Source organism: Oncorhynchus mykiss, chromosome 19 (assembly GCF_013265735.2).
Source record: "Oncorhynchus mykiss isolate Arlee chromosome 19, USDA_OmykA_1.1, whole genome shotgun sequence".
NCBI lineage: Eukaryota > Metazoa > Chordata > Actinopteri > Salmoniformes > Salmonidae > Oncorhynchus > Oncorhynchus mykiss.
In genome coordinates this window covers 37,725,433-37,749,216 of record NC_048583.1, presented here as the reverse complement: position 1 = coordinate 37,749,216, position 23,784 = coordinate 37,725,433, and the positions used below count along the sequence as shown (strand labels likewise).

At 41.2% G+C, this 23,784-nt stretch overlaps 1 protein-coding gene across 7 annotated transcripts in view; it reads left to right on the top strand.

Annotated features, from left to right (window-relative positions):
• Positions 1-23,784, top strand: part of stxbp6 (syntaxin binding protein 6 (amisyn)) — a 159,829-nt gene that overhangs the window by 72,044 nt on the left and 64,001 nt on the right. For 5 of the 7 annotated variants that reach the window (XR_005037709.1, XR_005037710.1, XM_036954741.1 and 2 more), the window contains exons 3-5: positions 12,403-12,533; positions 12,693-12,858; positions 19,615-19,725. Coding sequence is in view for 5 of the 7 variants with exons in the window: in XM_036954741.1 (XP_036810636.1) it covers positions 12,403-12,533; positions 12,693-12,858; positions 19,615-19,725 (408 nt within the window). In the remaining 2 variants the exon portion in view is untranslated. The remainder of the gene's footprint in view (positions 1-12,402; positions 12,534-12,692; positions 12,859-19,614; positions 19,726-23,784) is intronic. The other 2 variants (XM_036954740.1, XM_021574105.2) reach the window with 1 other exon arrangement.

Genomic DNA, 23,784 nt, shown 5'->3' with positions numbered 1-23,784 from the left:
TATGTTGGCACATGAGATTTATTAGAATATGGCAAATATTTGTCAATTCTTATGTTCTATCCATGCTGACTTTTGTGGGCTACCTGAGACAGGAAATGGATAGGTGGGAGGATATAGAGGCTGTTGCCAATTAATTAATGTGCAATTTTCCTAAATGTACACCACCCTTCAAAAGTTTGGGGTCACTTTAGAAATGTCCTTGTAGGGCCTCGCAGGTGGTGCAGTGGTCTAGGGCAGTGCTAGCTGTGCCACCAGAGACTCTGGGTTTGCACCCAGGCTCTGTCGCAGCCGGCCGTGACCGGGAGGTCCGTGGGGCAATGCACAATTGGCCTAGCGTCGTCCGGGTTCAGGAGGGTTTGGCCGGTAGGGATATTGTTGTCTCATCGCGCACTAGCGACTCTTGTGGCAGGCCGGGTGCAGTGCAGGCGCGGTGTTTCCTCCGACACATTGCAGAAATACAGTGTAGACATTGTTAATGTTGTAAATGACTATTGTAGCTGGAAACGGATGATTTTAAAAATAAATAAATGGAATATCTACATCAGTGTACAGAGGCCCATTATCAGCAACCATCACTTCTGTGTTCCAATGGCAAGTTTAGAATTTTAAAAAGGCTAATTTATCATTTAGAAAACCCTTCTGCAATTACAGTTGAAGTCAGAACTTTAATCAGTACAAGTTTTCAGCTGTGCTAACATACAGTTGAAGTCAGAAGTTTACATACACTTAGGTTGGAGTCATTAACTCGTTTTTCAACCACTCCACAAATTTCTTGATAACAAACTATGGTTTTGGCAAGTCTGTTAGGACATCTATTTTGTGCATGAGTCATTTTCCAAGAATTGTTTACAGACAGATTATTTAACTTATAATTCACTGTATCACAATTCCAGTGGGTCAGAAGTTTACATACACCAAGTTGATTGTGCCTTTAAACCACTTGGAAGATTCCAGAAAATTATGTCATGGCCTTAGAAGCTTCTGATCATCATTTGAGTCAATTGGAGGTGTACTTGTTGATGTATTTCAAGGTCTACCTTAAAACTCAGTGCCTCTTTGCTTGACATCATGGGAAAATCAAAAGAAATCAGCCAAGACCTCAGGAAAAACAATTGTAGACCTCCAAGTCTGGTCCTTCCTTGGGAGCCATTTCCAAATGCCTGAAGGTACCTTCTTCTGCACAAACAATAGTACGCAAATATAAACACCATGGGACCACGCAGCCGTCATACTGCTCAGGAAGGAGACGTTTTCTGTCTCCTAGAGATGAACGTAGTTTGGTGCGAAAAGTGCAAATCAATCCCAGAACAGCAGCAAAGGCCCTTGTGAAGATGCTGGAGGAAACAGGTACAGAAGTATCTTTCCACCATAAAATGAGTCCTATATCAACATAACCTGAAAGGCCGCTCAGCAAGGAAGAAGCCACTGCTTCAAATCAAATCAAATTTTATTTGTCACATACACATGGTTAGCAGATGTTAATGCGAGTGTAGCGAAATGCTTGTGCTTCTAGTTCCGACAATGCAGTAATAACCAACAAGTAATCTAACTAACAATTCCAAAACTACTGTATTGTACACAGTGTGAGGGGATAAAGAATATGTACATAAGGATATATGAATGAGTGATGGTACAGAGCAGCATAGGCAGATACAGTAGATGGTATCGAGTACAGCATATACATATGAGATGAGTATGTAAACAAAGTGGCATAGTTAAAGTGGCTAGTGATACATGTATTACATAAGGATACAGTCGATGATATAGAGTACAGTATATACGTATGCATATGAGATGAATAATGTAGGGTAAGTAACATTATATAAGGTAGCATTGTTTAAAGTGGCTAGTGATATATTTACATCATTTCCCATCAATTCCCATTATTAAAGTGGCTGGAGTTGAGTCAGTGTCAGTGTGTTGGCAGCAGCCACTCAATGTTAGTGGTGGCTGTTTAACAGTCTGATGGCCTTGAGATAGAAGCTGTTTTTCAGTCTCTCAGTCCCAGCTTTGATGCACCTGTACTGACCTCGCCTTCTGGATGATAGCGGGGTGAACAGGCAGTGGCTCGGGTGGTTGATGTCCTTGATGATCTTTATGTCCTTCCTGTGACATCGGGTGGTGTAGGCCATAAAAAAGCTATTGGAGTGGCCATCACAAAGCCCTGACCTCAATCCTATAGAAAATTTGTGAGCAGAACTGAAAAAGCGTGAGTGTGAGCAAGGAGGTCTACAAACCTGACTCAGTTACACCAGCTCTGTCAGAAGGAATGGGCCACAATTCACCCAACTTATTGTGGGAAGCTTGTGGAAGGCTATCCAAAACGTTTGACCCAAGTTAAACAATTTAAAGGCAATGCTACCAAATACTAATTGAGTGTATATAAACTTCTGACCCACTGCGAACGTGATGAAAGAAATCACTCTACTTTCTGACATTTCACATTCTTAAAATAAAGTGGTGATCCTAAGATCACAGGGATTAAATGTCAGGAATTGTGAAAAACTGAGTTCAAATGTACTTGGGCTAAGGTGTATGTAAACTTCCGACTTCAACTGTAGAAAACCCCATTGAGGACATCAGATAGCAGAGCAGGCCAGGCCCACTCCACCACATAGTCAATAGGAGAGAAGCCCCTTGGCAGGTACCAGGTCTCTGCCCCTGTGTAATTAAAGACTTCTCTTACTCCTCCAGCCCCGGCTCCTGAGGAATTCTTAGTATGTGCACAGCAGGGCCCAGGCTGAATGGGCTGGAGAATGTCCTATGTTATTAACAGAGCTCAGTGTGGTAAACGTGCAGAGGGGCTCAGAGTGTGTAGTCAGGGCCTCACAGCACACCCTCTCCATTTCCCCTTGACCGGTAGGAGAAATGAGAAGGGAAGGAATAAGATGCCACTATATGGAGGCTGGAAGTATTTTATTTCCCCTGTATTTGGTGATGAATGTGTTCCTGGTTTCCTCTTCCTAACATCTCCATTATTGCTGTATGTAATTCCTGTAATTCCTGTCTGACCTGTTGACTTGCCACATGTCGGTCATAAATCCTGAACTCTGTGTGTATTTGCATCTGAATAATTTTTATGGCTTGTCATTGTTTTGTCTTTATTTTCAGAAACATGACTCGCTCTCTTCCAGAGAGATTGTGACTTCATCCCACTTCTTCTGAATGTCCCTTTCCTCTCTAACTGGCTACAACTCTGAAACCCTTCTTGTACTCTATGCAGTTACACCATTCAGAATAGTGTTCTCAATATCTTTGACCTGATATGTCGATCATAAGAAAATATCTCTCACTCTCTCTCTTACTCACTCTTTACCTTCTCTCTCACAATAACGTTGCTCTTCCAAACGACCCTCATTATAGCCGTTATGTCTGTTGTCAAATCTTCTCATCACTCATGTGTCTGTGGGGAACAGCGTACTGACTCCCATCCTCTTCATCTCTCATTTAACCACTAATCAGCAACATCTCCCTGGCACTATTACAAACTGTCAGCAGAATCCAGACAAATTAACTTCCACATCTTTCAATAAATTGCTGTACTCCCAGTAATACATGTAGGGACCTTCCTGTTTTAATAAGGCATCCTACCGCCCGATTTAGCGGTCTATTGCCGAGTGTTTTAGATGGAATGTATTACAGAAGTGACTGAAGGCAAGAGGAGCTTTATTTTAAATAGCTCATTAGGGTGTAAAACATTCAGCATCACAAGGACAGAATAAATTACCTTCAGAACATGGAAGAGTAATGGGCTGGCTCCCGAGTGACACAGCGGTCTAAGGCACTGCATCTCAGCGCAAGAGGCGTCACTACAGTCCCTGGTTCGAATCCAGGCAGTATCACATCCGGCCGTGATTGGGAGTACCATAGGGCGGCGCACAATTGGCCCAGCGTCGTCTGGGTTTGACCGGGGTAGGCCGTCATTGAAAATAAGAATTTGTTCTTAACTGACTTGCCTAGTTAAATAAAGGTAAAATAAAATAAAAAAACTTGTGTATTACTACTATTTAGCTAGGCTTGTCTGCTTAAGGATGTTGCAGAGCTAAAGAAATGCCTCATTGGGCTCACAAAAAAAAGTAACTAAAAATAATTGAAGTAATTGAACCAATGTTGGTCAATTAGCTGTTTAATAAACAACCCCCTCCCCCTCCCAGCACTAGGTAGAACATATTTTTTAATTATCCAAAAGCCTCTGACCATTTAATGCTAATAAAAAAATGCAAGTCTCTTGTGTAGTAGTCTTTAAAATACGTTGAATTACTCCCAATGTTGGGAGTAACATCAGCCTATCTAACTTCTCACACAGTTCTAGTAAACATGCTCTGACAATCCATCCTCATTTTGTGGTGTTGTCATAGTAATGATCATTAGGTTACCCCATGCATATGCTACACACTCAGAGCCATTTGCATCACAGCGGAATTGATGTTGTGCTTGAAGGTAATGAGACGTTAAATTCAAAATATATTCAAACATGGCTAAAAACACCTGGAAAAAGTGACTGGAAAGAAAATGGTATCCCTATTTCTCCATCCAACTGTCAAACTGACATGAATAACTTTTTCTCTCTCCAGTGTCCTGTTTCAAAGGGTTTTATTTCACCTTGTCCACCCAGATAGTTGGAGCTGATCAAATATTGAAGCAGAGAATAATTGTATCTCTTTTCAGAATGCACAAATACTGTGTTCTGGGTAGTGATGTGTCCCTGATTTAAATTACAAAGGGAAGTGTTACTGTCGGCAGATGAAAATGAATTTTGGTCGGCTTCTGTCAGTTAATCTCCATTTTTCATGGATCAGACTGTTCTTTTCCCCTCCACAGCAAAGACCCTTTCATATTATGAAAATACTCTCTGAATATGGGATTAAAGGGAGATTAAAAATATCTACAATCCATTAAAAAAAAACCTGCCTGGGATTTGTTCCTGTCATTGAGATATAAAAATGGAAGGGTGTAAACTCTCAAAGAACAGGAGTTTCATGTATTCAAACTCTGTCCATAAATTGTGTGACAGCACAACAACCTCTCCCTCAACATCAGCAAGACAAAGAAGCTGATGGACTACAGGGAACTGAGGGGGCTGTAGTGGAGCGGTTTGTGAACAAGTTCCTCGGTGTCAACATCACTAAGGAATTATGGTCCCCACACACTAACACAGTTGGGGAGAAGGCACAACAACGACTCTTCCCCCTCAGGAGGCTGAAAAGATTTGGCCCTTGGATCCTCAAAGTTATACAGCTGGACCATTGACAACATCTTGACTGGCTGCATCACCGCGTACTATCTGACTGCAAGACACTATAGAAGATAGTTAGTACGGCCCAGTTCATCACTGGGACCGAGCTCTCTGCCATTCAGGATCTCTATACCAGGCGGTGTCAGAGGAAGGCCATACATTTTCAAAGACTCCAGCCACCCAAGTCATAGGCGGTTCTCTCTGCTACCACACGGCAAGCGATACCGATGCACCAACTCTGGAACTAACAGGACTTTGAACAGCTTCTATCCCCAAGCCATAAAAGTGCTAAACAGTTAGTACAGGTAGCTATTTGGTTTAAAGGTATTTTCCACCCCCAGAAATAAAAATCATGATACTCCTGTCAATTTGGTGAAAGCCTATGTTCTATCAGTGGGTAAAATAGTAAATTGTGTAGGAATTGGTATACAATTCTTGTCACTGGAGATTCACATCACATTTCATAACGCTTTTAAAACAATGACATACACTAGATCGCCAATAGATGGTATGGCCATACTTGTCTATAACACATCCATCTGTTTATATCGTCATGACAAAGTACAGATTTCGCATAATGTGCTCAGTCTAAACAGTCTACCAAATTATTAACGACCGTTTCTCCTTCAAGTACCATGTTGTAATGCACCGTGTCTGTAGGAAACAGATATATTACAGAAAGAAGGAGATAGGAATCCCATTGGTCAATTAATGGGAAAATGCCCCACCCAACTGACTGTCGACCAATTGCATTCACGTGTCATGCCGCATCACTCGGTTGCTAAGCTAATCGTCACACAATCCGATTCTTATGACGTTTCCCATCTCAAAATTAGCTCTGTGGGAAAGCAACATAATGCTGCTCTTGCTCTGGGCAGAGACGCCATTTATAGCTCAGTGGCAGAGACAAGCTGCAAGTTGAACTCTGTGAGAGACTCCTAAATTGACAGCGCAGTATGTTTAGGCGATTTTACAGCTAGCTAGCTACTTCACATGTTGATATTGAGTTTGGTATGATTGTGAGTTTGGTGTGATTGTTAGTAGTTATGTTTTGTAGCTAGCTACTTAGCTAACCAGCCAGCCCAGGGAGATGGAGAACATTGCATTGTGAGTTTTGTAGTAGACTTGAGATGCAATGGATTTCCTTAAATGATTTTCCCATGTTTCTTGTTATTACAACAAAATGTTTTCACTTTTAGTGTTATTTAACATGGGTAATAATAGGAATTAGTGGTTCGGGGTGGATTATCCCTTTAACTATCTGCATTGACCGTTTTTGCACTAATTCTTTTGAGTCATCACATATGCTGCTGCTACTATATATTATCTATTCTGTTGCTTAGTTACTTTTATCCCTACCTATATGTACATATCTACCTCAATTACATCATACCCATGCACATCGACTCAGTACTGGTACCCCGTGTATATAGCCAAGTTATCATTACTCAATGTGTATTTGTTACTTGTTAATATTTTTCTATTACTTCAAATTGTTTCTCTTCATTGTTGGGAAGGGTCTTTAAGTAAGCATTTCACTGTTAGTCTACACCTGTTTACGAAGCATGTGACCCATCAAACTTTATTTGATTTGAGCCGACAGAGCTTGCACAATAACCTCTTCAACATTGTCTTTGGTATGATAAAGATTTCACTGTTTAAGAGAATGCACATGACAACACAGACAATCACTTCTCTACTGTTTCTCCCACGTGTAAATAAATGATGTCTTCTGCATCAGCTGCGTGATTGATTAACTGAGTCTCACACAGCATTGAACCAAGCAGCGCTCCATTGCTCAGTTGGTAGGTACCATGGTGTGTCCTCTCCACACTACCACAGTGTCTGGCCATGGCATGGCCTCCACTCTGCACTAACATGGGCCACACAGCAGGTCCTTGTCCCTGAGCCCATGAATTGACTGTGGACGGGATTGTTGTGGGCTGCTGTGGTCTGTCTAGCCAGTATTAGCCTAGCGCATGTCACAGTGACAGGCTCTGTTGGAGTGTAACAATGTGTTCCAGTTCAGCCTGAGCGGGGCAGGTTTAAATAGACCAGTAATGATGCAGTAGGCCCAGACAGAGAGCAGCGTTAGATGGGTCGTTCCAGCACTATAATAACAAGTTAGCGCATGGTGAAGGCATCTCCTCTTCACTGACTCAGAAACCAGTCAGCTCGCTTGTTTGTTTATCCCTCTGTATACATGGTTTCCAAGGAATCAAAATAGCTGTTTGAGTCTTGAAACATTACCCTACCTTTAAAGCTGTGATTGGCCATAGAGCTTTTTGAAAATAATTTGACCACACTCACCACACTGTTTCTGAACTTTCACTTTTTCATTCTGTTTAAACATCATAGCGGACCATGTGAACTAGCCTACAAGAACGTGGGTCCGTGCCAAGTGAATGAGTCCAAACTCTCTGCAGAATTTACCTTAACATGCAATCTCTACAGGGATGTCCTTGATATCAGTGTCTATTGTCGGATGACCTTGGCTCACTCTGTATTGACACCTTTAGCACTGTGATGCAGTGCCTTAGAACGCTGCGCCACTCAGGAGGCAATATAACACATCGACCCTCCGGACCCAATGCGGCCCCCAGGGCCTAATGAGTGACACCGCTGCCCTAAATTAACCGGCTACAGATGGCACCCTCCTGTGAAATCAGTTGTTGTTTTCATACCATGCAGATTAGATTGCCATGGTAACCCTCCCTCTCGCCACGGTGCCACTCTGGCCGAACAGATCTGACTGAAGGATTTTAATTCTTAACAGGGTTTCACCCACCTGTTCTGGAGAAAGCTTTGAAATTGATCATATAAAGGAAGAGTGAGTCAAACGGTGCACGTCAAAAAGCTCTTACATCTTCCAAGCTTGATGAGTGCTTTATTTTCCCATCCACCTTAGTGCTTTATGGAAAGAGGGTGGACAAATGCGGAGCTACAGAAGTGTCCACACCTATAATGTGAAGTGATATTAAGTTCTGAAGGGGTCTCTGGCCCTGGCATGAGGGGTAATCATGTTTCAGAACCTCCTGGCGTGGCTGTGTGCATGCATGCGTGTGTACGTATGCTCATTCCTTCATGGTACAGATAGGTCTTTGAGAGTCTGCCATTGACTTCAAGTAATGATTTACACGAATGTCTGAGTTGCTTCTTCTTAATTCTACTTTGAAACGGGCATTTACTGCATATAATGTTAACCATTATCTCAAATGTTCATTATCTACTGGAACACCCTAGAGTCTCGAGTGAGTGAAAACAGAATCATGATTACAGTGTGAACTTCCTTAGAGGGACACCTTTGTTTTCTCACAATCCTTTCTCTGACATTGGAGCCAAGGTCTCTGATGGAATGTAGTAATTGTCTAATAACATGGAGACAAACTCAGACAAGGTAGGAGTCAACAGCAGCATAAGAAACTGATTGGATCGGCTCAGATGTCTGCTTGTTTAATTCAGAGTGTTGAGAGTACAGCCGAGTGGCCCTGAGATTTCAGCACTCATTAACTGATGAGCCTTGTCCTCTAACAGAGAAACCCATCCTATTTCTTGAGACAATGCCAATCATATTTCTCCAACGAAAGAGCAAAACAAACATGTCTTCCCCAAACAGTTCTTGGTGTATTTTTACTTCACTTCTGTAACGGATCATTTCAGATGCATTTCTCCCGTTGTTTCCCCAAGCTTTACATAACCGTTATTCACCATCCTGGCATCAAGCAGATTGTTTTGAAAGCGAGCTCGCCACGAAGCCTGTAATTTGCTGCCTTCCCATTGAGCAGAGGAATATGCTAATGATGGATTTGTTAGTCAAGGCTGTTCGGTCCCAAAGGGGAAGAATCATAACACTTCTTGTTGTCAATCTCCATGACTTTATTGATTTGCACCCACCGTTATTTTGAGCGATGACATAAGTTCGACATTTTATCTTACCGCAGCCTCTCTTCCTAAGTGATTCTTTAAAACCAGGCCTACAGTATTTCATTCTATAGAGCTCTTACTTTACTTTCAGGTCCATTTATTTCTGCCTCTTAATTTCTGTATACAGTTTGGTATTGTCTTATGATCAGCAGGCAGCTCACACTTTTCATTTGGCATCTGTGCCAAAGGGGTTGGGATGATGGCAATTCAATATTATGGTCTCAGCAGAGTAGTCTACTCTCTCACTCTCAGATATTTTGTAGATGACACTCCTTCTCCACCGCCTCTCCCAACTTGCAGTAGAACCACTGTACAGTAGAACCATTTGGCTGTTTAATCCATTTTGGGAGAATTGCTTTGCTGTCAGCACTGTATGTTACAGACATATCTATTCTGCCCTGCCTTTCTAATGTCTTTGAAAGCCAAGTTAACAAACAGATCACCTACCATTTAGAATCCCACCGTACCTTCTCCGCAATCTGGTTTCCGAGCAGGTCATGGGTGCACCTCAGCCACACTCAAGGTCCTAAACGATATCATAACCATTGATAAAAGACAATACTGTGCAGCCGTATTCATCGACCTGGCCAAGGCTTTCGACTCTGTCAATCACTGCATTCTTATCAGCAGACTAAACAGCATTGGTTTCTCAAATGACTGCCTCGCCAGGTTCACCAACTACTTCTCAGACAGAGTTCAGTGTGTCAAATCGGAGGGCCTGTTGTCCGGACCTCTGGCAGTCTCTATGGGGGTGCCACAGGGCTCAATTCTCGGACCAACTATTTTCTCTGTAAACATCAATGATGTCGCTCTTGCTGCTGGTTATTCTCTGATTCACCTCTACTCAGATGACACCATTCTGTATACTTCTGGTCCATCTTTGGACACTGTGTTACAAACCTCCAGACAAGCTTCAATGCCATACAACACTCCTTCCGTGGCCTCCAACTGCTCTTAAATGCAAGCAAAGCTAAATGCATGCTCTTCAACCGATCTCTACCCGCCCGCCCGTCTAGCATCACTACTCTGGACGGTTATGACTTAGAATATGTGGACAACTTCAAATACCTAAACTCAGGAGGAAAAAAAGAAACGGCCCTTTTTCAGGACCCTGTCTTTCCCTGTCTTTCAGATCATTTGTAAAAATCCAAATAATTTCACAGATCTTCTTTGCAAAGGGTTTTAACATGCACCTGTGGAACAGTCATAAAGACATTAACACTTTACAGATTGTAGGCAATTAAGGTCACAGTTTTGAAAACTTACGACACTAAAGAGGCCTTTCTACTGACTCTGAAAAAATCCAGCAGAAAGATGCAAGGAGGCATGAGGACTGCAGATGTGTCCAGGGCAATAAATCTCCATACTGTGAGACGCCTAAGACAGTGCTACGGGGAGACAGGATGGACAGCTGATCGTCCTCACAGTTGCAGACCACGTGTAACAACACCTACACAGGATCGGTACACCCGAACATCGCACCTGCGGGATGGGTACAGGATGGCAACAACTGCCCAACTGGCTGGACTGAGGGCTTGTAGGCCTGTCATAAGGCAGGTCCTCACCAGACATCACTGGCAACAATGTCGCCTATGGGCACAAACACACTGTCACTGGACCTGACAGGACTGGCAAAAAGTGCTCTTCACTGACGAGTCGCGGTCATCGGATCCCTTCATGCCTCCTGTCATGGCTGACTGACTCGTTCTTGCTGTTCTCTGTAGGCGTGCTAGTCAAGAAGAACCATTTAAAGAAACCATTTCCACTTTGTAGATGCGTAATTTTACTGGTTAAACAGAAAGTGCTTCCAGTGCTCACTGGAAGTCTGTAATATCAAAATGAACAGAGTAGATCTTACCAGAAGCACCACGCGGCTAAGGTAGAAAACGGGACTCTTCACACCAAGCCCCTGACTGTCACATCCTGAGATCAAAGTCAACAACTTCCGCTGTTAGATACAGCTGTATAAATGTACAATATATCCAAACATCTCCCCTCGCCAAAGAGATACAATCACAACAAACAGGATGATGCAAAAAACAGACAGGGATCTAGCCCTACCTATGTTATTAAAAAGACAATGTGAAAAACAGGAGAAGGGCTTGGTCGGACACTAGGCCTCAAAAACATGTCGGTAACTGATAACAACCTGCCCAGATGGGACTGTGTTTTGGAAACCAAACTCGGAACAGAATATGAGTGACCTACACAAGGCCTATCTGTCTATCCAGAAAGACACAACTGCAGAAACAGTGGCCTGGTATTTGAGCCAGCAGAAACAACACAGGAGCACGTTGGCCCTTCCAAAAGATATTGGCGTGCCTGGATCCAGCTGTGCACGCATGCAGTGGTTCTGACACATGACGGAACCCTGAACAGGATGATCTGTAAACACAGAGCTTTGATCCATGGAAAGAGTCTGGGCTGCAGGGAGGTGTGGTGATATTCTGGTGATGTCACAGGGCAGGATGTGGATACTAGATACTACAGTAGGCCTCAGGCCATACTCACTAATATGAGTGCTCCTCTTTGGCTCAACCACACGTGTTGATTTATACTTTCCCTCTTCCTCCAGATACTGAGAGTAGATTATCTACCACAAGGCTTTAGCCGTTCTTGATATCCACTTAGATTTAGTCGACAGAGGACTGGAAGCAATGCATCATTTTTATCAATACAAACGGGGTGCTTTTCTTTTGTGCGAGTTGCATCTGGTGAAGTGTAAAAGGTGCCATAACCCCAGACTCTGACAAGACCAACGATGTCAACTTTTATTTTCTTTGTCACACTGCACATTATCGTACTGTCAGACACTGTGTGGTTGGGTTAAAGACGATAGCTCCCATTGGAAGTAAATTAAAGAATACTAGGTATATTTTGACTGGATAACTATAATGTCTAAAGCCCGGCCACAGGGAGGTCCGGTCAACATTAGGCCAGGCTGTCTCTCAGGAAAAATTTGCTTTTTTATTTTCTGTTGCTTTTGCTGATAAGCCTATGTTGTTTTTGGCACCAATGACCTCTGTATTCCTGAACACAGCTGCTATGGAGGAAGCTTGTCACTCTCATTGCTTGTGGTGACCGTAGTGTGTTCTCACATTCACTCTGTTCAAAACAAAGCACCTTCATTATATGAACATTTGGCATCTAACTTTGTTCAATTTAAGTTGAATCCCTTACTATTGTTAACAGATCATTTATTTTAGTTTTGAACTAAATGTTACTTCATTTCTTCTCCCCAGTGACTAATAAGAAGCCTTCCCATGTGTCCATCACCAAGGTGAAGCAGTTCCCAGGTTCATCGTCCTTCGCCAAGAGGTCAATGTGGACCATCGACCAGCTGAGACAGGTCAACGGCTGTGACCCCAACAAAGTGAGTTTACAGTTCACTGAACCTCCCTGCCGAGGGCTGAGGTTCCTGACGACATGACCTGACCCATTTCATTAGGGCAAATCCCATATCAACACCTACTGCCTGGGTCATGCTTGTTCTCTATCTCTCTTGCTCTGTTTCTGTATCTCTCTCTATAAGGACTGTCCAGAGTTTGACTTGGCATTTGACAATGCCTTTGACCAGTGGGTGGCTGGCTCGGCCGGCGAAAAGTGCACCTTTATCCAGATCCTCCACCACACCTGCCAGCGCTACAGCTCTCAGAGCAAGCCAGAATTTGTCAACTGTCAGTCCAAACTGCTGGGAGGTAAGAGACACAGTGACAAGACACACCATCTCTCTTGCTCTTACTAACTGTATGAAAGTCTGGGTTTTTTCTGCCTTTTCAGTTTTTTCATGCCACCTATGTCCAAACAATAACTTAAACGACTAAAACCAGATATTAAGTATGTAGGAAAGATAATGTGGGGGCCTCCCGAGTGGACTCTGCATCACAGCTGTGCCACTAGAGATCTTGGTTCAAGTCCAGGCTCTGTCACAGCCCGCTGCGAGACCCATGGGGCTGCGCACAATTGGCCCAGGGTCGTCCGGGTTAGGGGAGGGTTTGGCCGGCAGGGATGTTGTCCCATCACGCACTAGCGACTCCTGTGGCGGGCCAGGCACAATGCACGCTGACACGGTTGCCAGGTGTACGGTGTTTCTTCCTTGTCACTGCGACTGCACCATTGGCCACGCCCACCAACTAAGCCCCATTTTGTTCAGGAAAAAGCTCTTAGTCAGATCTAGTGTTCTCACTCCAAGGTCTGTTTTGTCTTTCAACTGAAAAGTCCTTCATTCTGTATGTAGAGAATGCCACTTACATGTTCAGATCTGATAACGACACTGAGTTATTATTCCCATTTACTTTGAGGACTTTTCATTTTAAGGATTGCCCTTCCTAAAGGCATCTTTAAATCTACCTAATGATATTTAACTGTACTATGATACATCATCATTAAATCTACCTAATGATCTTTAACTGTACTGTGATACATCATCATTAAATCTACCTAATGATATTTAACTGTACTGTGATACATCATTAAATCTACCTAATGATATTTAACTGTACTGCGATACATCATCATCAAATCTACCTAATGGCCTTTAACTGTACTGTGATACATCATCATTATCATTAAATCTACCTAATGATGTTTAACTGTACTGTGATACATCATCATTATCATTAAATCTACCTAATGATATTTAACTGTACTCATACATCATTAAATCTACCTAATGATGTTTAACTGTACTGATACATCATCATTAAATCTACCTAATGATATTTAACTGTACTATGCTACATCATCATTATCATTAAATCTACCTAATGATGTTTAACCGTACTGTGATACATCATCATTATCATTAAATCTACCTAATGATGTTTAACCGTACTGTGATACATCATTATCATTAAATCTACCTAATGATGTTTAACCGTACTGTGATACATCATCATTATCATTAAATCTACCTAATGATGTTTAACCGTACTGTGATACATCATCATTATCATTAAATCTACCTAATGATCTTTAACTGTACTGGTACATCATCATTAAATCTACCTAATGATATTTAAATGTACTGTGATACATCATTAAATCTACCTAATGATATTTAACTGTACTGTGATACATCATTAAATCTACCTAATGATCTTTAACTGTACTATGATACATCATCATTATCATTAAATCTACCTAATGATGTTTAACCGTACTGTGATACATCATCATTAAATCTACCTAATGATGTTTAACTGTACTGATACATCCTCATTAAATCTACCTAATGACCTTTAACTGTACTGATACATCCTCATTAAATCTACCTAATGACCTTTAACTGTACTGATACATCCTCATTAAATCTACCTAATGACCTTTAACTGTACTGATACATCATCATTAAATCTACCTAATGATATTTAACTGTACTGATACATCCTCATTAAATCTACCTAATGATATATAACTGTACTATGATACGTCATCATTAAATCTACCTAATGATATTTAACTGTACTGATACATCCTCATTAAATCTACCTAATGATGTTTAACTGTACTGATACTTCATCATTAAATCTACCTAATGATATTTAACTGTACTGATACATCCTCATTAAATCTACCTAATGATATTTAACTGTACTGATACATCCTCATTAAATCTACCTAATGATATATAACTGTACTATGATACGTCATCATTAAATCTACCTAATGATATTTAACTGTACTGATACATCCTCATTAAATCTACCTAATGATATATAACTGTACTATGATACGTCATCATTAAATCTACCTAATGATATTTAACTGTACTATGATACATCATCATTAAATCTACCTAATGATGTTTAACTGTACTGATACTTCATCATTAAATCTACCTAATGATGTTTAACTGTACTGTGATACCACATCATTATCATTAAATCTACCTAATGATGTTTAACTGTACTATGATACATCATCATTATCATTAAATCTACCTAATGATGTTTAACTGTACTGTGATACATCATTAAATCTACTTAATGATATTTAACTGTACTATGATACATCATCATTATCATTAAATCTACCTAATGATGTTTAACTGTACTGTGATACATCATTAAATCTACCTAATGATGTTTAACTGTACTGTGATACATCATCATTATCACTAAATCTACCTAATGATGTTTAACCGTACTGTGATACATCATCATTATCATTAAATCTACCTTATGATGTTTAACCGTACTGTGATTTATCATCATTAAATCTACCTAATGATATTTAACTCTACTGATACATCATCATTAAATCTACCTAATGATATTTAACTGTACTGATACATCATCATTAAATCTACCTAATGATATTTAACTGTACTATGCTACATCATCATTAAATCTACCTAATGATCTTTAACTGTACTGATACATCATTAAATCTACCTAATTATGTTTAATTGTACTATGATACATTATCATTAAATCTACCTAATGATGTTTAACTGTACTGATACATCATCATTAAATCTACCTAATGATTTTTAACTGTACTATGATACATCATTATTATCATTAAATCTACCTAATGATATTTAACTGTACTGTGATACATCATTAAATCTACTTAACGATATTTAGCTGTACTGTGATACATCATCATTAAATCTACCTAATGATGTTTAACTGTACTGATACATCATTAAATCTACCTAATGATGTTTAACCGTACTGTGATACATCATTATTATCATTAAATCTACCTAATGATGTTTAACCGTACTGTGATACATCATCATTAAATCTACCTAATGATGTTTAACTGTACTATGATACATCATTAAATCTACCTAATGATATTTAACTGTACTGTGATACATCATTACATCTACCTAATGATATTTAACTGTACTGTGATACATCATCATTAAATCTACCTAATGATCTTTAACTGTACTGTGTGTGATACATCATTAAATCTACTTAACGATATTTAGCTGTACTGTGATACATCATCATTAAATCTACCTAATGATATTTAACTGTACTGTGATACATCATTAAATCTACCTAATGATATTTAACTGTACTGTGATACATCATTAAATCTACCTAATGATATTTAACTGTACTGTGATACATCATCATTAAATCTACCTAACGATGTTTAACTGTACTGATACATCATTAAATCTACCTAATGATATTTAACTGTACTATGATACATCATCATTAAATCCAGTTACCCCCTGAGATGTTGGAAGAACCAGTCCACTGAGAACTAACCTTTAGTCACAAGGAATATTAACTCACTTCCACACTCTAACTAAACAATATACACAAGCTTATATTCAAAATAACATACGTTCACAACACAACCAATTCCTATATGAATTGGCCACCTAGGTAAGCAATATGAAGTCATTTCCATGTTGTAGCATGTTATCCTTACAGGGGAGGTAGATGGTAGCCTACTGGTAGGGAGGGAAGGCTTCCTCTGTGTTCCTGAGCCAGGGAGGGGGTTGTGGAAGACCCTGTTCTTAATCAGCTGTAAACCTGTTCTAGAGACCTGAGAGGGGAGCTATCGTGGAGAGAGATGTGTTTGATGAAAAGGGCGTACTCCAGAAAAGCTTTTTGTATTAACATTCATAAACAGTTACTTTGAGAGGAATATTGCACACTGATAATTTATTCTTTATAGGCGTAGTACTGCTTGGTCATTATTGTAACAATGCATTTAAAAATAGATCATTCCCTCTATAGAAAAAGCTGTATTAGCCAATTACTATTGAGTGGAGGACAGTTCCTTTCCTTTCCCTGCTACTCCTGCAGTTAAAGTTCCCTCTACTCCTCATTGCTATATGCCTCTGCCCTGATCTTCTCCCTCCTACATCAACCACAGCTTGTATGTTTTTCTTCCTTATTTAACTTGTACAGTGTAACCCCTGACAAATACAGTAGTGTATTGCTGGCTGGGCTGTAGTTATAGTGTGGGTAGAGGTTATTGTATTGTCCTCCGGGGGGGCTGAAGAATATGACAAAACATAGAGAACATCTGTGGCCTAACTCTCATTCACTCTCAGACACCTGCAGTTAAATGGTCATCTGCATACTGGGTGTAATGGGATGTTGTGTAGTGTCTCACCTATGCAACAACAACACATACTTAAACACCAACACAAAGCACGTTTTATTCCAGTATTTTGGCAACGGTTTTTAGTTTATTTATGTAACCACCAGCTCAACCAGTAATTGACTCAAAATATTAGTTTTACTATCAATATCCAATCCCCAAATCTGCTAATGCTTTCAATCTAATAGACTTAGATTGGATATAGACCATAGAAAGACATTAACCTGGCAACGCCATGCCTGTTCAATCACATCAAAACTCTCAGCTCCCAGGAAGCACAATGGGTAGCGTGACTGCCAACGGAGGTGACCGCACAGCCAGAGACCTAGTGACAGTAGAAAGAAGAGAATGTCAGAGTGCTGCCACCACTGTCCCCTCCAGTTTAAGTCTCACACCAGTGCAAAACAAATATCATGACGCTGCTCCGGTGTGGGACAATAACTGTGTGGGACGCCCCTCTTCTGACTGACCAGCGTGGGGAATAGGGATGATGAAGCAACTACCTCTGGAGTATAGGACCCTATTCAAAAGTCACATACACTATTAGATAGTTTGTTATAGATATAGCTTGAACATCTTTAGCGTAACCACAATGTACAGTATTGTATTGCTTTACTGGACTCGTTAACTTCCTGGATAAAAATAACATCCTGCTGTCAATGTAACAATGAACATGGTTTGTCCCGTTGAACTGTCACCAAGAACACATTGAGTCAAAGGGTCAGAAACCATGTTGGGGTTGACACGATCACTATTATGGTGGTGTTTGTGTGTTGAAGGCTTTAATAGACCAGTTGTCGTAATTGAGGTGCCTTTGATAACATACTTTTTACTACACTGCTAGAACACACAGGGCCTAATGACCCACAAGGATTCTGGGATATTGCCCTTTCTTGCTGGTTTGATTTGCCTTTAACACAGAACAGAGGCGCTTACTCTACACTGGGTCACCCTGACAGGCAATTATCTATTCTACACAAGAGCTCGTCTTTGTTAGCTGGGCAAACACAAAGAAATGGCTTGTCACTTTGCCACCGTTTTAGTGAGGCAGAGTTCTATGTGTTAGTGAACATGATATTAATTGGCAGGCCGGACTCCGGGACGGTTGTTCTTATGCGTTGAGAGATTAAGTTTTGACAGGACAAGGTCGTCAGGCTTACTGTGGATTCTGTTAGCTTATGCAAACTTTATTCATCCTTTATTGAAGAGGCCTGCTGCTTCACTCTGGCAGATCTACTTCATCTGAAGAAAGGTCTGGAATTATAATACAGAGGTGGGCTTTAAGGTGAGGGTGAAGGCACTCTCCATTGCTGTACTTACCCTTGTGGTAACGGTATGAATTCCACATAATGGAGGTTTAGACCGAAATACACATAAATAGGACACCTGGTCCGATCCTTTATTGACTGAAATGTTAAACTACGGAGTGCACCTTTTTTAATGCATGTGGTTAAATAATGACAAGCATTATTTTCTCATCAAAGACTTCTTGGTCACGTCTTTTGGTTGTCGCCTCACTAGTTATGTGTAGGTGATGCACGAAAAGCCTCCCTCATCCAGAGACTGTGAACTCCCTTTAGAGACCACTGTGGAGGAGATGTGCAGCCAGGAACCTGTGTAGTGATACCTGATGGGCCGTGTAATAGGGCCTGATTAAAGCAGCGTTGCTGGACTCATTTTGTTAATGCCATGTTATCAAGATCGACTGAGGCTGCAGCACGCACTCTTCCCCACAGACTCTCATGGACCTCTGCTTAAGTGGCAGAGCGTGTCTTAGAATAGTGAGAGGGAGTTTAAAATATTGGCTGCTTGCTTTCATCAGTTTTTGAATTCTAGGATGCTAAATGCTATTATACACTCCTTTTTATTAGCCATTGAATCATTTTGGAAACTATCATGCAAATGCTTACTGTCAGGAGGGCACTTCAAGAAGACTTCTTTACACCATTTTAAACTGTTGTGAGATTTCTTATGGGAAACCGTGCTGATAGATTATGCAGTCAAATACAACTCAAGTGAAAACGTGTTAGAATATAGGCTACCTTTCATCAAGTTAATAACAAACAATGCTTCATTTCTACTTAAACGGTCCCCTAACTTCCCTAATATATTCCAGTTACCCCAAATTAAAATATTCAAATTCTTTCCTACTTCACTGTTTGAACAAAACCCTTTTAATAACCCTTTTAATAACGTAAAACAGTAAGTCTATTACATTAATTAACCAAAGTTAACAAAAATGTCCATATTAGAACAAACTGTAGTGTGTTGTAATAAGTATTATCCAACACAGTCATTTATTCTGTCTAACAGATAAAATAACAAAAACAAAACCCAAATGAAGACATTCCTTTTCCATTTTCTTGTCACAGACGATGAAACTGTAGATTCAGTCGTTTTCCGTTGCAAGGTCTTTTTGAGCAGAATGAGGAAAGAAGTTGTTTTAAACAGTCGACGCCAAGGTCGCCGGCTACTCTTAGAAGGTAAGCAGGAAACCAATTTTACATTCAACTAAATAATTCATCATTTTACTAACAAGGCAGTTAAGCTCCTAAATCTTCGATCTTCAATTAATTATATAACATTTGATGGCTTACAGAATGTACAGTGTGTGTTCTAGAATATCTGTATGCACACAGAGTATACGACTTCCAAGTGTGATACTGTCATTTTGAGGGACCGGTGTACAGAAAGGGCTCCCCTTTAAGATGCACAGCTTATGTGAGTTATGTAGATGGACGATCACCTCACTGACAGCCTTTCAGATTAAACCATCTAATTGACTCCGAGGAACCATGTCATCAACTTAAGTCTTACCTTCTCTCCACCTCAAGCACAAGGACAGTAAATGACAAAATGAGCATTACCTACTATAGTCACCTCAATACCGATTCATCCTCAAACTCTCCTTGAACTAATATAAACAAGGCCATTATGAACAGGGTTATGGTTTTTCAGTATAATATGCAACCCTGACGTTTATCTCTTTAAACTTTCATGGACGTTACGGTACTTGAATACCTAGTAGCAATTTGCTCCATTAGACCTACAGTGTCTCTTGGGGTCAGGGACAGAATGTTCCATGTTTGTCTCCATTAGTTATCCCCACTCCCTGACTGCTGCAACCCTATTAGCAGAGCAGTGCCAACATGAATGCACAACTCTACTGTAACCATGCTGAGAATGTCAGAAGAATCTTACCCTTTCTCCTAATGACTTTAAAAAAGTGGATTAACACTGTATTAAGAAGAAAACGGGGGCTTAGGTTAGAAGTTAATGTCAAGATTTGCATGAATTAGACAGCAGAAAAGTGGAGGGGGGCGTTAGGGAACGTTCAATGGATTTGTCTCCTTGTGGGGGGGGGGGGGGGGGGGGGGGGGTTCGGTGGGTACAGAAGTATGCCCGGTGTGATGCCATCCTTTTGGGGAGCTCTGGGTGGGTGACATATTGAGTTCATCCTGTGTTGCCTACGTCAGTCTCTATTGACTGCTGTGTATCCTTTTCACTCTCCCTTTCTCACTATCTGTTTTGCCTTCTCTTGAGCACTACAGCTCTCTCAACTCTCGTCTCTCCTCCTCTCCCCGTCCCTGTCGCTGTGCACAGCATGTGCAGCACCATGTTGAGCTGCAGGGTGTGAAATTCTTACTGACAAACTAAGGATGACAGGGGAGTGAGTTACTGTAGCTACACAATGCTACAGCTGTTCCATTTTCCAGTAACTGCTTTAAGGGGAACAACAACAAAGGCCCTTTGGTCATAACTAATATGGAAAGCTTTTGATGAAATGTGTAATGTACAGATGAGTAGGTGGGGCTGTACTCTACAGGAGAGTCTCTCTACCATAGATATAGAACCCATCTCTGGTCTCTACCCCCTGTCCTACCACACCCACACAGAGACTGCCTCGGGGCAGCATACTGGTACACTATTCATACTGGATGGTAATTGACTCTGCTTGAGCTTACCTCTTTAAGATAGTTGGCCTATGCAAGGGTGTGTTTGTGCTAGCAAGCATGCATGTTCCTCTAAGAATGTATGCCTGAGTGTATGCTTGCATTGGTCTGAGTGTAGATGTATTAATTGGGTGATTTCCAGTCCGGTTTTCCCAAACTGTCCTGGGACCTCCCCTGGGTGCACCTTTTGTTTTTTTTTTGCCCTAGCACTATATATATATTTTTGCCCTAGCAATATATTCAAATAACTAACTCATCAAGCTTTGATTATTTGAATCAGCTGTGGAGTGTTAGGGCAAAAACCAAAACGTGCACCTGAGGTGAGATGGTGGGGGCTAGGACCGAGTTTGGGAAACTCTGAATGACATAACCAATCAAGCAGGCTTTGAGAGAAAGTGGCGATTGACAGTCATCATCATGTTCCTGCACATTCAAAATGTTCACAACCACAACATTACATTGTGTCGGCCTGACTTGTGGTCACTTGATTATTGAGGTCAAAGGCTCAAGGAATGGAATCACCCTGGAATTGTGTTTTTGGATCATCTTTCTCTCTACTGGGTTCATTGTGGGGCATTTCACTTTTCTTTAACTTTTGTTGCAGAAACAAGGTTTTGCCTTTTTGTTTTACAGGCGCGCCCTGATTATATTGATATCATGGGGATGTAGAAACGCATTCTCCCTCCATTGTTGAAGTAGGAGTTCCCTGGTCATAGGACACAGCTTCAGGAAGGTTAGATTCCTTTACAGGGATAGTCTGCGAACCATTTCAGGAAAAACTCACCAGCCAAACACATACGTTATCGTAACAAATTTCTCCCCCCAAAAATGTGCCAGCTCTCAACCCTTTTTGTAACACTGAAGTTACATTTTTCTCTGAGCAGAGATTACTTTGGTTTCCTGAAGAACCAACCCAGAGGTGCTTGTTAAAAGCAAGACATCACTCCCCCATGTTCTTGTAAAGAGAAACCTCAATAGAACCAGAGGACAGAGAGTTGAATCACCATGCGCTCCGTCACTCCTTCCAAATCTCCGTTACAGAATGACTGCAACTTCATCAACTCTACAGAGTAAAGACCCAGGGCCTTAGTCACCACACAACCTGCCTCCCTGCTACTCTTTTAAATTACATTCACCATAGGAGGGGACTCAACCAGCAGCTGGCTGAAATTGCCCAGCCCAGGAGTAAGAGTCGGGAAAGAGGGAAGAGTGTGTGGGATGAGGGGAGTGTTAATCTCTGGGCCCTCTCTTAGCGGAGAGAGGGGATTGAAGGGATGTGGACGGAGGTGAAGAGGTCTCATCCCATCTCTGCTCTCAGGGGAAAGAGAGGGTTTTATTTATTAAAGGATGGGAAGAGTGACTTAGAGGGAGACATGTCACTTGTGTCCCAATACAAGTCTTTATTTCAATACTGTGAAGAAGATGGAGGCCACAGCAAAGCTAGATAAAACACACTTCTCCTTCCCTACACTGTAATTAAACCCAGAGCCTAGCCAAAACCCTTCGACTTGGAGATCTTCTACAAGTCGAAACGTTGCCATGGAAAAATGTTGGAACTGCGGTGATGGCGCTGGGTTTGGCTCAAAAATGTGTAGTGTCTCTGTACTAGCTTTGGGGTGAGTATCTACCGGAAGTGTTGTGGAATCCAATGTGTTGCTTTACCATTAGCTAGCTTTGCATGAAATTTATTTTACTTGATCAAGTTAACTTCCTTTGAAGGAAAGCAGAGGAGAAGAGGAACACCAGCTGGCATCCCGTCTGCTTTGGGCTGTCATTTAACCCGCTGCGCCACAACTCCAATTCTTTATCAGTCAGCGTACCTGCCTGGGCGCCACAGCACTGCATAGCCTACACTCTACAGTATGGGTTCCCTTTGGGAGGACATGTTAAAATGACTGGCTGTGTTCAATATCTTTAGTGGCTTCCCTGTCCTGCAGCAGAACCTGGATGTCCTCGGTCTTCCTATTCAATTATCTCAAAGAAGAAATGGAAGCAATAGTCTTCTAACTAGAGACCCTTCAAAGAAGTGGGGAGAGGGGACATATTGGATGATTTGTTATATTGTCAAAGCCCCGTTATAGAATTGGCTCTGTGATTTGTTTATGATTGGCTTTGATCTCATGGGCTGTTTGGAACTGAACTCTAACCCCATATTTCTCATCTAACACTGAAGGCCTCATTTACATTGAGTTCTGCTCTATTTCTTATTCCTTCCACAACTAGCCAGTTGAGAGGAGCACATTATCAACTCTGGCCTTTTTTCTTTTTTTTTTTGCCTTTTTTTTTTGTCCATTGTTCATACAGAAAATTGCAGTACCAGTCCCCAGTTTCGTTGAAAGAATGGCTTGTTCACAACTTTGGAACAACTGATCGAAAAACCTCCCCATTGTCTTCTTTCCCAGGCAACCAAATAACCCCAGCCAGGTCAACATTAGACACTTCAAAGGAAAAGCAATGCACAAAACTATTCAAAGTGGCACGCTGCCCTTGGATATATCGCCACATAAAGCGATGATTATAAAGTACTGGCACTGCGCCAGGGTAATGGCTCTGAAGTGAAAGTTTTGCGCAGACGGCGGTCCCCAACCT